This window comes from Accipiter gentilis, chromosome 25, assembly GCF_929443795.1.
Source record: "Accipiter gentilis chromosome 25, bAccGen1.1, whole genome shotgun sequence".
In the NCBI taxonomy this organism is placed as follows: domain Eukaryota; kingdom Metazoa; phylum Chordata; class Aves; order Accipitriformes; family Accipitridae; genus Astur; species Astur gentilis.
This window is the reverse complement of record NC_064904.1, coordinates 11,944,989-11,960,858: the sequence shown is the minus strand read 5'-3', so window position 1 is coordinate 11,960,858 and position 15,870 is coordinate 11,944,989. Positions and strand designations below refer to the sequence as shown.

The following is a 15,870-nucleotide window of genomic DNA, read 5'->3' as shown; positions in this document are numbered from 1 at the left end:
GCAGCAGAAGCTAGGAGACACAACTGGCAGAAAGCCATCAAAAGCAATACAACCAGAGCCAAGTGGAAGCACGCTGGAAGAGAGCTGCAAGGAAAAGTTTTAACTGCTACTGCCTATGGCTGTAGTTTAGCAAGTTGGATGTTACAACAAAGGAGATCAGTAGCCAATTTGATTCCCACTTTTGGATTTCAATACTGTGCACCCCCAGAACGCAAAGGACAGTACTGCCACACGTGCAGCAATACCCCAGAATGGCACTGACTCGGACATGGCGACTTGCATCAAAATACCATCACTATTTGAGAGTCCTTTTGTGCTTTATATCAGTCTGACCTAGTCTAATGTAGAGAACTTGGTCTGAAAGAAAAAGTCACTAATCGGCATTTAGCACATCCTTTTAGACTGCCTCATTCTGTAGAGGAATGGTGGAACAACAGAAAAGTGTTCTTAGCTGCAATCAATACTCATAAGCCAAAAGGACAAAGATACAATTTTAGTAGTTTAGCAGAAGCAGAAGAATGGAAGCGTTTACCCAAATTTTAATCCACAAGTCAACTACATTTTTAAAATTTGATTCAGACTTAAATAATAAATAGGTGGGCAAAATATAATGCAAGACTTACTCAGTAAAAGTGAATTTTTAATAATCTCATGAGATCTACTTAGAAAAACAGGACTAATAATGTTCACAACCGTAAATCCAAACCCTTCACACACTTTTTTTTTTCTTAACACAGCAGTGAACTGTAAACCTGCATTTACTGATTATCGCTTTAGTTATTTTAAATATTAACTCAAGTGTTTCCTCCTTGGCCATTTCAATTTTTAGCACCAAAATTAGCCCAAAAAGAGGTACTGGTACAGCTCGATGTTGTAAATGAATTGTTTACATATAATACTTTATATATTATACACACATACTGTACATTCACACGTCCACACAAACAGGAGGCATATTTAAATGAATATATTCTGTGTTTCAATTTGTTGTCAAAGACTTAGGAGCAATGGAAATAAAGCAGAAGGGGTAATATTTTACATAGTAGGCAACTTTAATGCTGTAGTGCACTTATAAAAAAAGTCCAACTCTCCCTCCCAGCTCAGCAGCTTTTTTTTTTTTTTTTTTTTAATATCACTATTCAGAAGGATGCAGAAGTTATTGCCTAAATGTTATTCTATACATTTCCATCGGAATTCTCGAAAACACTTGAAATTGCTAACTAATTTACAACTTAACTATTTTTCTTGTTACAGCTTTAACTCATTGGCAATTTTGGAAGCAATGTTTTTAAAAGCTATGGATGTTCCCGATATCCGCTTAAAGCGAACTCCATTCAGGGACAGTCTTGGCAGTTTACACACCTCCATCTCCCACTGTACAAGGTTTTCCGCATGCCCATCTCCATGGACACAGAAAAGCAAGAAACGCTCTCTTTGTTCATAGTCACAATTATTGGCATCCAGGACCTTTCGTATTTCCCTCATCATGTCATTGGGATCCATGGAGCTGGTGGTTTTCATGCTCCAGGTAAAGCGCAGCGACCGAGGCTTGGCTTCCTTATTCTCGTCCTTCTGATCCACAGCTACATTGCGGCTGAAAGACAGGAATTTATTAGTTAGCAGGGCCAGCTAACTTCTCCACATTTCATGTTAGTGAAGCAAACTAGCACTCAACGCACACTACCGGTATTAGAGCAGCATCTAGAGGCTCCGGCTGCGAGCAATGCCCCGCTTTCCTAGCTGCTGTACAGACACACAGTCAAGGTGAAGCATTAGCTGTTGGGGCTGAAACAAAGGTATGGTACGAAGGGCGACAACTGGAAGTCACTGGAGTCAGGAACATGAGGGAAACAACCTTGCAGAGGTAGAACTACATGCATCACCTACAACTCAATTTTAAGGCGAGTTCTGCTCAAACCCCTATTCTTAGGCCACGCGGCCAGCTGAAACACCAAGTCTGTGCTAGAAGTTTCTGGAACATTCAAATAGCATGACTTGTAACAAAAGGGTGCTCAGCCCAGGTTGTAGGAATGCCAGCCCATGGGAGATGCCCACTCATACGCAACGGGGATGAGCCCGTGCAGAAAGATCCTGGGGGTTCCTCTGCACCTCCTCCTGTGCAGCAGGTTGGTGACCAAGCACTGGGAGGGCCCATGGCATCCCACAGTAGTTAGCTGCAAGCAGGAGGAAGGACAGCAGGACCAGGGCACCTTGCCAGGGGTCACCCACCTACTGTCCCAAGGCCAACATGTGCCACCCAGTTCTGGGCTGGTTCAGTTTCACTCTGGCCTTCCCTGCACTGGTACGTTTGAGATGATCACTAGAGACCCACCACATTGTAGGCTATTGGAGTTACCTTCAACAGGGAGGAAACTTAGAGATGAAGTAATTTGTTTAATACCAACAACTGATAGAGGTAAAGTGGTGAAATGTTTCGCTGCTACAAGCTATGCAGCTAAGCGCCTTCGAGGCTGAAATGCAGCAAGGAGAGTTGGAAGTCACTATCAGACACCGCCTCAACATTGTTAGTAAAGATGGCAAATAAGATGGTTACCATTACTGTCACAGTTTTAAGAAATAAAGCACAAAATATCGAGGCTGCATTTCCCAAGTCTGCAACTGTTTTGTGTTTTTTTTAATTAAAAAAAAGCTTTTCCTTTTGTAAGGATAAATAAAGTTATACAGGACAAAGAAAATAAACGTTCCAGAAATTTCTAGTTTGCAATGATTCTTCTACTTCAATTAAAATCAGTGGTCACGCAGCTGAAGAATAAGGAACTATATTTGGACCTCCAGGGAAAAAAAAATTTACATATTTACTTTATGAATATTTGTACGCTGTCAGTTGCCTCTTCAAATTTACTTGCCCTCAGAACAAGAGACTTAAGTACATTGACTGTCATGCTTCAGTATTTTCTGAAGATACCTAACGTAACTGACCCCAAACCATGCAGTTTAGGTCTCATGTTGAGCTTCAAAGTTTGACTTACAGTATTAAGTCAAGCTGCTCTTTAAAATAGTTGGCAATGGATTTCAGGTTACACAATGCTTTTCTTCTACCACCATGAAAACCAGGCAATTATGAAAAAGTTAAATAAAAAGCAATAGCAAGGTCAAAACTAAATAAATAAGATTTCTCAAAGATAACCTATTTCATAATTTTATCTTATTAGAAAGATTTCAGTAACTGCAGGAGTCATAGAATTATGCTGTCAAATGCAGCTACATGATTTGCCAGATGTTATAAAATTCAGCAAGCAAATTAAAGAGAACTTTGTTTTAACTTTAAGGTTTTAATTTAATAAGGCTGTAAGGGGGCAGGGGGAACACCAACTTCTAGTCAATGCTCATTTTATTTTTTTGAAAGCTTTTCCTACCTAAAAACAGTTGGCAGAACCAGCACAAGTTTGATCATTTCTAGTATTTTTTGATATGCAGATTTTGGAAGAAGAGTATAACATGAAAAATATTGTTTAACTATCTGTGATTTTGGAGATGAGACATCTTATCACCCTTCAGTGGTTATCCCACACATTTGCAGCCTCACTAGAGACCACTTACCTACACATCTGCAAGACAACAGCAAATTATAATGACTAAAATGCAAATAAACACACAAAGGAAAAGGCAACAGGAAAGATGACAGTTTAGAACCAAGTCAGTCAGTACTTTAATAGCCATTTTGCAGACAGAAATGCTTCTTTGTTTAGTTTCAAAGCCTTACACAAAACAAAAGCTGCTGCCTGAAGCCACTATGCCACGTAATCAAGGGGAGAAAGGTTCAAACTCACCTAAGTAACATTTTAAACAAAAATTTTACCCTCACCTTGAGCCCTCAAATCTCCCGTTCCTCTCATATTCAGTCGGGAGCCTCATTGAAAAGAATGCAGAAGCAAAAGGAAGTGGGAAAGAGAAGACAAATCTTACACTATAATATACAATATCTGAGTAGTTGCTAAAAGATACTGCAATCATACCAAAGGTGTGTTAAAATACAAAGCAACAAAGATGTAAAGAACTTCATAGGTTAGACCAAATTCAGAATATAGTGTCAAACCAAATGGAAGTCTATAAACTACAGTTTTTAAAAAGACCATAACTTATTTTTACAATGAATGCCTATATATATTAATACTGTGGGACCCACTGAATAAAGTTGAACTTCTAAAAGCAGAAAATGTGAAACTAAAGTTACAAAGTGTATTGAAGTTATTGTATTATTTAGTAAGTACCTCCTAAAAGAGAAATAACTCCCAATTATTTTTAGGCTAATGATATATAGACGTTTTACCTGGGAGTACAATATATATTCGAAAAAATACCCTATTGACAGACAAGTCTCATCACCCTGTGTGTTTGCATGCACATCAGATCTGAGGTATTAGGTGTTTAAAACAATACCAAATACCTTAACGCAAAAGAACAAGATGCATATGTATTTTAACAAAAGTTTAGAGGTAAACCCAAGCTTTCTCAAGCTGTGGTAACTTTATCCTATTAATTCCCACAGTGACGCATCTTCCACATCTAAGAATAAACTTAAGCTTTCTGTCTTCTTGTATTGCTTAAAGCTACATTGCTGATCACTACCATTTTTTAAAAACACATTATCAAGCAGAATTAAGGGGAAAATCATCTTCCTCGACCTTCCCATTATTGCAGTACCATGGTTCGACATCTCAGCATTAATTCTGCTTGCAGGGAAGCTGCTTTTATAAGGCTCTTATCACGACTACTCTAAGCTAGTACATGGCTTCACTGAATAATGTGAATTATTAAAGCAGTTTGGCTGACAGGTGTCTAGCGATAGGAATGTAAGACGGTAAGCTTATTTTTTGATGCAGAGCAGTACTTAGATCAGGGTGTGGGGGGTGTTACGAGGCTTAATTTCCTCCTTCCTTTTGAGGGCTGTGGTGAGGGAACAGGCTTGTAAGAGGACTCTGCAGTCCCTGTCACGAGGAAACAGATGCTGTGTTAGCACTGCGAGGAGCATGGTGGCAGCACTTGCTGTACAGGCTATGGAGACTGCTCCTTGTTCAAAATTCACACTGCTATTGCAATAGAAATCCAATTAAGAAAGTGGTAAGTCACTCAGCTATGAGCTGCTTGTCACAACAGCATCTGATCAGAACCCTGCTCTCTGAGGTAGTGCACAGCACATGGTATGACAGAGTCTCTGCTATGAAACGTTTGCCATTGACTAATGAACAGCTGTCACAAGCAAAAAGAATAAAGATGTTAATGAGAAGAAAACAACTGACAAGTCCTCAACTAATTCTAGCACTTCAAAGTGGGTTTTTAATGGTAGTTACTTTCATGAGATCTCATGCTACTTATCTATTGTGGTTATAGAAGAAGGTAGAAAGAGATTTTTCAGGTCTGCATATACAGTCCCTGAACTCATCCTTGACAACAACTCTGTAGGACCGAGAAGGCAGTAGGTGGGAAGGGAGAAACCATCACATGTACCAGCCGAACAAATCCACACCTTTCAGGTGATCTGGGAAAGGCTCTTTTTAGCAGGCAAAGCAAGCAACAAGTTTGAAGACACTGCTCAACTGAAAAATTGAGAGTACATGAACTTTAAAGAGCTTACTGTGGACTTATGAAGTGGAAGACAACAGCTCTGTTAAGAGCTGCAAGCATTTATGGGGCTTTTTGTGGTTTGGTTTTGTTGGGTTTTTGTGTGTTTTGTTGGTTGTTTTTTTTTTTAAACTTGCCAAAGGTTGTAGAAAACGGGAACATAACTAGTCTCCCTGATAATGAATAGTCTTACTGTTACTGGAATCTGTCCAGAAAAGTCTGGGAGGGAAAATCCCTAATGATGTTCTTAGACCCTTTCATGGTTGAAATTAAGCCAAACTGTTCTGTTCTAAACCACTGTACTCTAAATCTAAGAAGGTCATAATTTACAAAAAACCTGCCACTTTGAAATAATAAACACTCTTTCATGGAAGCCTCTCAGAAAATCCTTACTATGTTCAGTTTTTCCATGCGTCAATGCTCCATTCATTTAGCATGAGGAACTGCATTTGGTGACACGCATCCTCAAACACAAGCCATCATGTCAAGCTTTGGCGAGCTGTGGCAGTCTTTCGAGATGCTCCTTCCTTCATGAAGCACATGGTTATGGTCCAGTTCTACACCCCAGCACTGGTGCTTCAGGAACAGTCACTTACTGTACTGCCAGTACTGTTTCAGTGGGTCTGCAAGTCAGAAGCAGCCCTGAGGCTGCCTCACTGCTAATACAATCTTCACTTCTGCGGGCACTACAAATTGCTAGTTTATGCTCTGAATTTTCTGCTTTTGCTTGTATTTTTACATAAATTAATTTTATGGACCAAGATGCTCCTTGATCTTGAGAACGGAACAAATATAAAGGAAAGTTGTGTTCTCATTTGTTATGCAATGCCTATACGCTATCTCCTTTATAATTTGTGAAAGGTTTTCAAAAATCTTTCCATACAATCTGTCCTGAGTTATGCTGTGTTTCCTGTTCTTTACATCTTTGTACACTCTGTGTCAAAAATCCAAATAAACACAAAGAAAACTGTCTAAAAAGATACGGAAAACCAGCAAAAAGTGCAAGACGCTAAAATAAGATCAATTTATGGAAATGGAGAAAAGATGCTGCAATAAAATCCAGAACATAGAAGGTGATTTTTGCTGTCAGAAAGTTAAGTTAGACTTCCACAATATGCAGACTGGCAAGGACAGTGCATGGTACCAGAGATACATATGTATTTTATACCTCTGTGCACCAAGTACAGTATTAGAACTCAGTAGTTTAAAAAGGTGTGACTGATTAGCTACTTTTGTTCAGCTCCGTAGAATGATGCTGCAGTAGTATATATAGGTGCTATTCAGTTACAGTAGTTCTTTCAGTATCAAAGATTCATAGCATAAAAAGTGAGAAGAAATTGCCAAAATCCCCAATATTTTCAATTTTATTTTGTACATACATACAGATCTGGTATGGAGGGGCACCATGAACACTTAAAACAGAATTTAAAAAGCAGAGTCTGGTCCTGTATAGGTGGTGTAAGACTTTGCAAATCTCTTGCTCAAAAGACATATTCATGGAAGCTGTAGCAGCTATTTCCAAAATATTCCAAGATTCTTGGCCTCAAGCCAAAGGAAAATCTTTAAAAATTATTAAAAAATTAACTTTTTAAAGTCTCAAATTTGAACAGTAACTTTCTAGTTTAAAATTGTACTCATATTAGCATTTTCCATATTTCTTCAGAGCAGCAGTGTAAAACTTATATGTATCCAGTTGTGGAGGTTGCACAGATCACAACCCTTTGTTTTAAAAGCAATGTGACTAGAGAGGCAAAAGCTCCCTCTTGCAATGTGGTATGCACCCCACAACTCATGACGCACAATGGGTTAAAGCTACTTCCGCTGCTCAGTTTCATCTGTATGCTGTGTTGGACTGTTTCCTTCCTTAAAAGTTGGTGTGTGTTCTTTTTCTCAAGTCAGCTCTGACAATGCCAGCCAGCCCAACCAACACCAGTTCTAAACATAGTCATGTTTGGAAGAGCTCTGATTATTAATACTGTTGCATGGAATTTACCCATTAAAATCGGGTAGGGTACATTTAGACTCGTACTGTACAAAATAATCCCAAATTTAGGCAGCAATTTACATGTCTCAAGTCGCCCTAATCAAAGTATTTCCTTGAAATGGTCTGACAAACTTCAAATTAGTCACGTGCATAGCCTTGCATTTCGAAAGTTAAAACAGATGTCCGGTTTTTGGCCCCATCTCCCTATTTTTGATCAGTAGTTGGAAATTGAAAGTACTACCCTTTAAGAAGCTCCAGGTTATCATACAACTGAACAGAGTGTTACAAAATTCTACTGGAATATTCACCTGCGGATCAAAATTGTATAACCAACTTTCATGAATGATAATGGATTAACAAGATATATAGCAGCTTGATTCATTCCCAAATTGTAAAACTAAAATAAATCCTTTGGGCTTGAAATGCAAATCAGACTTCTGAGCTTTTCCCTTTTGTCAGTAAATTTGCATAGATGTTATACTTTTTGTTTATAACTGAAGTGCTCTATTTGCACTGCAGCTGCAATTCACTTCAGCAAATGCATCCCATTTCAAAATAAGTACATAGCCGTTGCATCTTCATTCAATCTTCCATACAAAACTGTTATTCACAACCGTGTTCAGTTTGCCTTCTATTGTATCAACTGCAGACAACACTTCAAACTGATTTTTTTTATAAAATATCATAGAACAAAGAGAGAAAGAATGTAAATTTAGAATCACTTACCTTTATTTGCTTGTAACCTTATGTTTTGTTTATACTTTCATCATTGTTATCAAACACCTCATTCTTCAAACATAAGCATGCTAAGTGTATTAGTACAGAGAACAGAATTACTTTGGTACTACCAACTCTATCAAAGAAAGAAGAATTCACAAGGCATGCTTAGCATCTTGTTATACAGGTGCCACAGATTCTCAAGTATCATCATGAGTTAATGGATTTATTCTATGCTTTCCTCTCAAGAAAGAAAGTATTTAGTTCTCAGCAGAAAGTTTAGTTTTTCAGAAAACCAAGGCTAGAAAGCCAAATCGGTTGTTAATTGCAGGAGCCACTTTTTTTTTAAATATAAATAAATCCTACCTTTTGATAAACCTGAATGACATGTTTCTAAAAGAAATTAAGCCAAAATAATAATTAACAAAAAAGTCTTGTACAAAATAAATTGAAAAAGCCATTTAGAGTGAAACATGCAAAAAGATCTCATTTAAAACGCGCAATGAAATTACACTTCAATACATTCTGAGATTAGGCAGAGGATTTAGGGTCTGAAGAGTCAAACTCTTAACATTGCTACTTCCAAACTTAATTTTTCTGGGAAATAGGCCACTAGTAGTTATTATTAATTAAAATACGTACTGGTGTCAAAACACTTTGAAACTCAATCTGCAAGGCCACATAAAAATATGTTTGGATTTTCTTCATGTATTTCAAATAGAAAGCAAAAATCAGTAACTCTACCACAATTAGATCTTGAGTATTATCAGAGTTAGGTTTCTTCCTTCCTTTGGCACGTTAGGTCAGCCACACTATGCCAAAAACTGCCTTAAATATTTAGTTAATTTAGTGACAGAAGCTGTAACAATTGCCTACACCAGAACATAGATAGTTCATAATCAAAAGGATTCTGATTCCCCATAGAGAATGCTAAAATAAATTAACATGTTTCAAGGTTCTTTATAATTTATTTAATGAGAAGAAACATAATGATGTTCTTTGATTACACTATTCACGTCCTTAGTAGTCTGTACAGCACCTATACTAAACAGAGCCCCAACTGTAAAAGGTCCTCCAAGTGCAAACTTAACCATCTCTAACAGTGCTATTGTACTACAACTGCATGTTATTTAATCAAGTTCAGATGCAATTTAAACTATTGTCAAAAGTAGTGGCGGAAAAATTTCTTCAAGAAAACCACACTGCACTGCAAAAAGTTGAAACTCAGAGGTAGTGATAGAAGTTTGAATACTGCCTAAACAACTGAGTGAAAAGCTTGCATGTTCACAGTTTGAGCATCCACATTTGGAACGTCAGATGGAAAATTAAGTAAGGATATTACAAACAAAAGTACAGTAAAAATATGTGCCAAAAGAATGTGTCTGATTAAGACTTCACTTGACAAAAAGCAGATGACTTAATTCTTAAAAAGAAATTCAAATTAATCTTTTATCCCTCTCAACAGAAAAGGGAAAAAAAGAAAAAAAAAAAGAATTTCATACAGCACAGTATTTCCCACGGAAGTGTTAGCTGGCAGAGAGCTGAGCAGGGTAAAACATTTACCAAAGGCTAGGCTGTCACATTTTTGTTTTTCACAGAAACAACTTCTAAATTTTTAAAGAAATTCAGTCTCTAAATTGAAATCAGCCAGTTGTGAAAAACTACGAGTTTGGCTCAGCATTATTTTGTAGGAATTGAAGACTATGAAGAGGATGCTGAGAGAGAGGAACATATAATCACAGAACAGACAGGAAGGAAATGGCTTGGTGCTGATGTGATGTAAGCCTAAAACAAAAGCAAGCAGGCCAAGATCAGAATGATATATTCAAAAAAATTTTACCTGATGAGGATGGTACAAAAGCATGAAGATTATCTTAAGGCAAAGATAAACAAACCCTCACTTCTGCAAACGCAAGTTGTTGGTATCAGAGCGGTACGAAGTATGCAGTAAGTGAACCAACAGGTTTTAAATACAGAAGGAAAATGATGGTTTTCAATTTTAGGGTTTGTAGGAACTAATTTAAATCATACATGGATTTGAAACTAGAAGTCCAATTAGAATAAAAACTGTTAGTGCAGGAACAACACCTACTTAAGCTAGGTTTTGGCTAGACCAACATACCTTCACACCAAAATCAGAATCTGCACATGAACTAAAGGTCAAAACAGGAATAAGTTTTTCAAGGTTTGACCAGACTCCTGCCTAGACTGAAAGCATAGTATTGCCATTATTTTAACATGACCTATGCTAGCACTACTGCCAAAAGAAACTTGTGCCTCCTGCCCCTACCCTTTCACCTGTGATAATTCTATTCATGTGTTGCCAGCAAGATTATTCTGGAAACACTGACAGCCTAAGTGATTGGGAAACACAACCTGAGCTTCTAATGCTACATTAAATATCAAGACTGCGATCCTAGTTTATGCTGTCTACTGATTGACCATGAAGTCAGAGCGATAAGCTTTTGAACTGAGCTGAAATGTTTCAGCTCTGCAGCATTTGTACCTGAGACATGAGGATTAAGAACATAGAAGAGCACAGACCAAACTGTCTCACTTTTTATCCCACTTGATTCAACTGCTAAAAACAAATGCCTTCTGTAACCAAAAAGAACTACGAAAAAAATCATAAGCCAGTGCATTTCAAGTTGCAGAAATTGTTAAGCCATTAATCTGAGAATGTGGACAAAACCACCTAAGCGATGAACTACTAGGTGTTTCTACTACCCGGTAAAAAGGAAATGTTGCATTACCATTTTAAGAGGCTTACCTTCTTGTTAGTTTTGAAGTTAGTTTACTGAACAGGTTAGTGGAACCCCTGGTTCGAGTCTGTGAGAGTGGTGTTGCTTCATGGGACAGACTGGGGGAGGCTGGTGGTCCGTTGTAGGTAGCAGTACGTCGCTCTCTGAGCTGGCCGTGGAAAGTGCTCCGACTAGCCGTTCCTCTGGGAAAACGAATACGATCAGGTGTGGTTGCACTGCTAATGCTGTGAGTTGAAGCAACAGGAGTTCTTTGATCGGGAATAGTGCTAGAGCAGAAAAAAAAACAACGCTAGAACTTCTTTCCAGAAGCACTACAGTTCTGCAGGAAACACAAAACACTACGTTCTACAGTAAAGCATAAGCAGACACTTTTAAATAGGCCAGGGTTGGAAATATCAACATTATTACAGCACTGTATGGAATCAAAACTTGTAAGAAGTTAGGATTAAAAGGCTGCCGAAACAGAAACCTACATAGGCAGAAAAATGCAACAGGAGTATCCTGGAAAAGACCAGATAAACTAGGCATACAATGTTTCACTGAAGACTGATGAAAGAATAGGCAAGTAAAGTTTCCTCCCAGGAAAGAGAAGCAATAGGTAACTTTAGTGTCTCTCCCTCCACATTCTATATATTCATCTTTGAAAATCTTGCTAATTTGAAAGTATCCTACACAAAATTCTCTACAAGTGAACTGCTCCAAGTAGTGAAGTCCTTCAGGATACAGAGTTAAAGTCTCCCACAAACTTTGACAATAGGGAATGTCCAATACTCCTAACACTAAGAAAAAAATTAAGGTTCATTATTGCAGGATTATGTCACAGACAGCCTGACACACCACAAGACAAATGTAAACAAGACTAAAAAAAAATGAGGAAACACACATCTTGTGGGCAATATATACTAGAACAATCTAGGACTAAAATTCCACAGCACAAAGTTAAGAAGCAGTGGGTATAAGTTAGTTTCACAACGATTTCAGGTTCTTACATAGGCCTGAAGTTATCTGCGCCATTGTCTATTGGAGGCAACATCATCTTCGTGTGCACAGAGGCTGACATGGACATCGACTTCTGATGTCGCAGCCGAACACTGGAGAAGGATGTAGTACAAACTGAAGCAGGGCTAGCTGCGTAAGCGAACATTTCTGTCAGGCTGTGAGGGGGTTTGGGTTCAGGCAGAGGCAGAAAGAAGAGCATGATGGACCAACAACAAACTACTGCATAGAAAAAAAGCAAACTTTTCCTTCTATTAACTGATTTATCAAAGAACACGAACTCTAACAGCCCTCTTCTATGTAAATAGTAGTAACTACCCTACACTCCCCTTAAAAAGCATCCTTACTATATCACTTGACATCTATGAAGTGATCATTCTCTTACCATTAGCATTAGTTTGCAGTGATACCCTCCTTGACGTACAGAACCTGAATAACTCAGTGTTCTGTGCCAAAGCACTACTATTAAGCACTGATGTAACTCATATTGGTCTTAACATTAAAAAAGGCATTCAAAAACCCCACCAACTGCACTTTCCAAAAGACTGATGATAGCTCCATTACTGCAGCAAAATACTTTGTTTTCAGAATGTATCCATGTTAAAAGAAATCAGTGTAAGTTGGGCAAGCTCTCAAATCTCGATCCACATCTGATAACTGAGGGACTTCACAGGCGCAATCGAAAACAACAATATCATGATCTTTAACAAGTCCAGAGAGGCCCAAACAAAAAGGCTACTATATATCAACCTGCACATGTAGGAAGCAATGAATAACACTTGGTGTTCTCTGAAGAAAGAGGTATGACTGTTGAAGAGCATCTCGTATTGCTTGGCCATGAATCTTAAATTCTCCAAATTACCATTCAGGCTTTGAAGGAAGGTATGCAGTGCTGTCTTAGCAGAATGGCCAGTAAGCTGCCAGCTGTATAATATGTTAAAATAGGAACATGAAATCTTTTTCTTTCTTTGGGCCAAAATACTCTTTGCAGCCTTCACATTATCTAGTAACAATAAGGATGTGAGAAAACTGAGAGGCCACAAGATGTATTGGACCTTTCAGGCTACAACACTGTATGACATTCATCTTGTTTGCTTTAAAAGTAAGGCAACTGTAGTTCAGAAATATTGTTTGAGGTTAAGAAATCATAATTGTCAGCAACAGTTTCACGACACTGCATGTTCACTTCCAAGTTACATCATGACTGCACATACTGAAATTCAAGTCCTGTTATCTCAATTCTGGTATGTCAGACTTCAGAGAAAGCTAGTCCAGCTACAAGTATCAGCTGACCCACTTCTCAGGCTTAGCTCCCAAAGCACTAGTAGAAAACACCCCACAGCTCACACATCAGAACTGCTGGCTAAAACAGTTAGCAAAATCTACTACTTTTTCTCTTGGTTTTAACTTTTCAGAATCTAGAAAACTTCATCCACATCGTGTATGCATCTCTACAACGAAGACTGCAACACAGCCCAGCTTTTACATTATCCCAGGGTATTAAGAAATTGTACAGAAATGACCATTCATCTCAAAAGCAATAGTCTGAAGTCAAGTAATCCCCAAATAATTTGTCACTAGCCTTTCAAGCACTTCTAGCTCCTTTCAATTTGTTGCAAAAGATAAAGGAGAAAGAATCTAGATTTATAACACATTAGACCCAGGTTTTATTTAGTCGCCTGCTTCCAAAGATGTGATAGCTAAAGGTATCAGTAAGGTACTAGAGCACATATTAAAGCATATATTATATACATTTTCCTCTGAATCTTTGCTAGAAATCAGCTTCCTTACTAGCCTGGGAACACAGAAACAGTGAGCTAACATTCACTAATTAGTGCCAACGCTTATTAAAAATCTGATGCTGTTGTAAATCATTTGTGTTACAAATGATTTAAAGCAATTGCCTGTAATTATGAAGAGTGTTTCACAAGTCCCCAAGTGCGTTAATTAATGCTCAGACTTTGGAGGAAAGCCAGCAGTCCTCTGCAGAATGCCTGTGTCAGCCACACAATGTGTTAAAGTAGGGATGTGAAACTTCAAAACCTTTTTTTTTTTTCGCTTCTACCAGTCTGGCACAGGGTCTTCAAGACTACTTTCTCCAACACCAAGCCCGCTAGCTGACTATCAATTCCTCAAAGTTTCCACACATTCGGAAATACTGCGTTCTCAGAATTCAATGTGCAAGAGAAAAGCAGAACAAGCAACATTTTTTAAACTTTCTCTACAGAAAGAAGAGACTTCAAATGTGCACATCTTGCCTTTTAAGCCTCCCAAGTTTTCACTGGGTCACAGTTAATATCTGCGTCTCAGCATCTGACTGGCTATGGAAAAACCAAAATCCAATCTGTAACAAATCACTTATAGCAATTACTTCTACCTTTACCATTTGCCACCAATAGGCATTTCAAAAGCACAGAAAGCATTTTTAACAAAACCTTGGATTTATACAAAGCCCACGTTCTACGTCAGATCTTGCTTCACAGAAGAAGAACCATTACAAGTTTCTAAAGTTCTTTCTGCCAAGTTGAAAGTACAATAATTAGAGATACTACAGAAACACCTGAAGGCAGGCAGAATTCATTCTGAAGAGCCAGTCCCATCAACAGCCATGTCGATTTAGCCTGCGTTAAAGGTCCCTGCATTTCATGTGATCAGCCAAGCCTTTGCCCAGTTACAACAACAAAATATATTCAGATATAAGTTCTGAATTCTGTGCCAAATCACAGTAATTCTGAAATTGTGCCAAAACGAATGTGCAGTTTAGCGTTGAAGCGTTTCAGACAATGAGAAGTCTAATTGTTTTACAAATAGCAATGCATTCTCATTATCTTTTCTTGTTTTAACTCTCTATAAAAAGTAACAGAAGTAGTAATCAATAATACATGATAAAAGCTATAAAGATTTTTTTTTTCCCCGACAGTGAAAATATAAATGCTCAGACATTTCAAATGACCCAAACAGGGCTAAAGTTTGCAGGATAAGCAAATGATGTTTGGATACCATATTGACAATAAAAGTTAAATTATGTAAGGATAACCAATTATGGATATAAAATAGAATTAAATGTAGTTGCCAAGTACTACTCAATGTTAACTTTGAGCTTAATGCCCACATGCGACAAACCAGAAAGACAGTACTTTGCTGAGAAACTCAAATCTGGGGAAAAAAATAACAATTTCAGAAGACAGCTCCTTAGGATTATGAAGTTACTCCTAAATTAAGAGGACATCTGAATCTCAAGCCTTCTTAGTCAACAATATCTAATAACTTTTAAAAATGTAATAAAGAAATTTTAGGTAAGATATTACAAAGATATTAGTTTAAAGATGAATGAAAACGTAATTAAACCAAGAAATCAAGTAATCAAATCCGATCAAAACTAGTTTGGGCAGAAAGATCCATTTTTCAAAGATAGTTTGGAAAGAAAAAAGCTATTAATGTATCAAATCAAAGAAAGGCTGGTAAGCTTTAATCTAAACAAACTTGGTAACATTAACAAGGACTAACCAATGAAGGCCGAGACAGACACACTAAGAGACAGTACCAAATAGCTGTGCTGTACTTCAACAAGACAGTTGACTGCAGGCCCAGCTGGCCAGCTAGACTTTTGGCACTCTTCAAACTTATACTTGACTTTTTTCTTAATCACTTTCAGTTTGCAGAAAGCTAGGAGGAAGAGACAGGGTCAAAATCATGTTCTTTAGCCCTAGACTCCAGGAGTCAAACAAGGGACAGAAGGACCTTCGATGCAACATCACAACTTTGCCACTCTTCCTTATGAACTGCTGAGAGGAAGTGGAAAAATTCTGTGCAAAAATTGGCAGATCT

General features: G+C 37.8%; 1 protein-coding gene across 15 annotated transcripts in view; it reads right to left on the bottom strand.

Annotated features, from left to right (window-relative positions):
* Positions 1-619: 619 nt before the first annotated feature.
* The window catches only part of MARK3 (microtubule affinity regulating kinase 3), a 62,891-nt gene continuing 47,640 nt past the window's right edge, over positions 620-15,870 (bottom strand). For 3 of the 15 annotated variants that reach the window (XM_049828652.1, XM_049828654.1, XM_049828658.1), the window contains 5 exons: positions 12,036-12,200; positions 11,055-11,312; positions 8,651-8,677; positions 3,827-3,871; positions 620-1,594 (listed from right to left, as the gene is read on the bottom strand). In XM_049828652.1, the coding sequence (XP_049684609.1) occupies positions 1,249-1,594; positions 3,827-3,871; positions 8,651-8,677; positions 11,055-11,312; positions 12,036-12,200 (841 nt within the window). In that variant the 3' untranslated portion in view covers positions 620-1,248. The remainder of the gene's footprint in view (positions 1,595-3,826; positions 3,872-8,650; positions 8,678-11,054; positions 11,313-12,035; positions 12,201-15,870) is intronic. The other 12 variants (XM_049828653.1, XM_049828659.1, XM_049828660.1 and 9 more) reach the window with 7 other exon arrangements.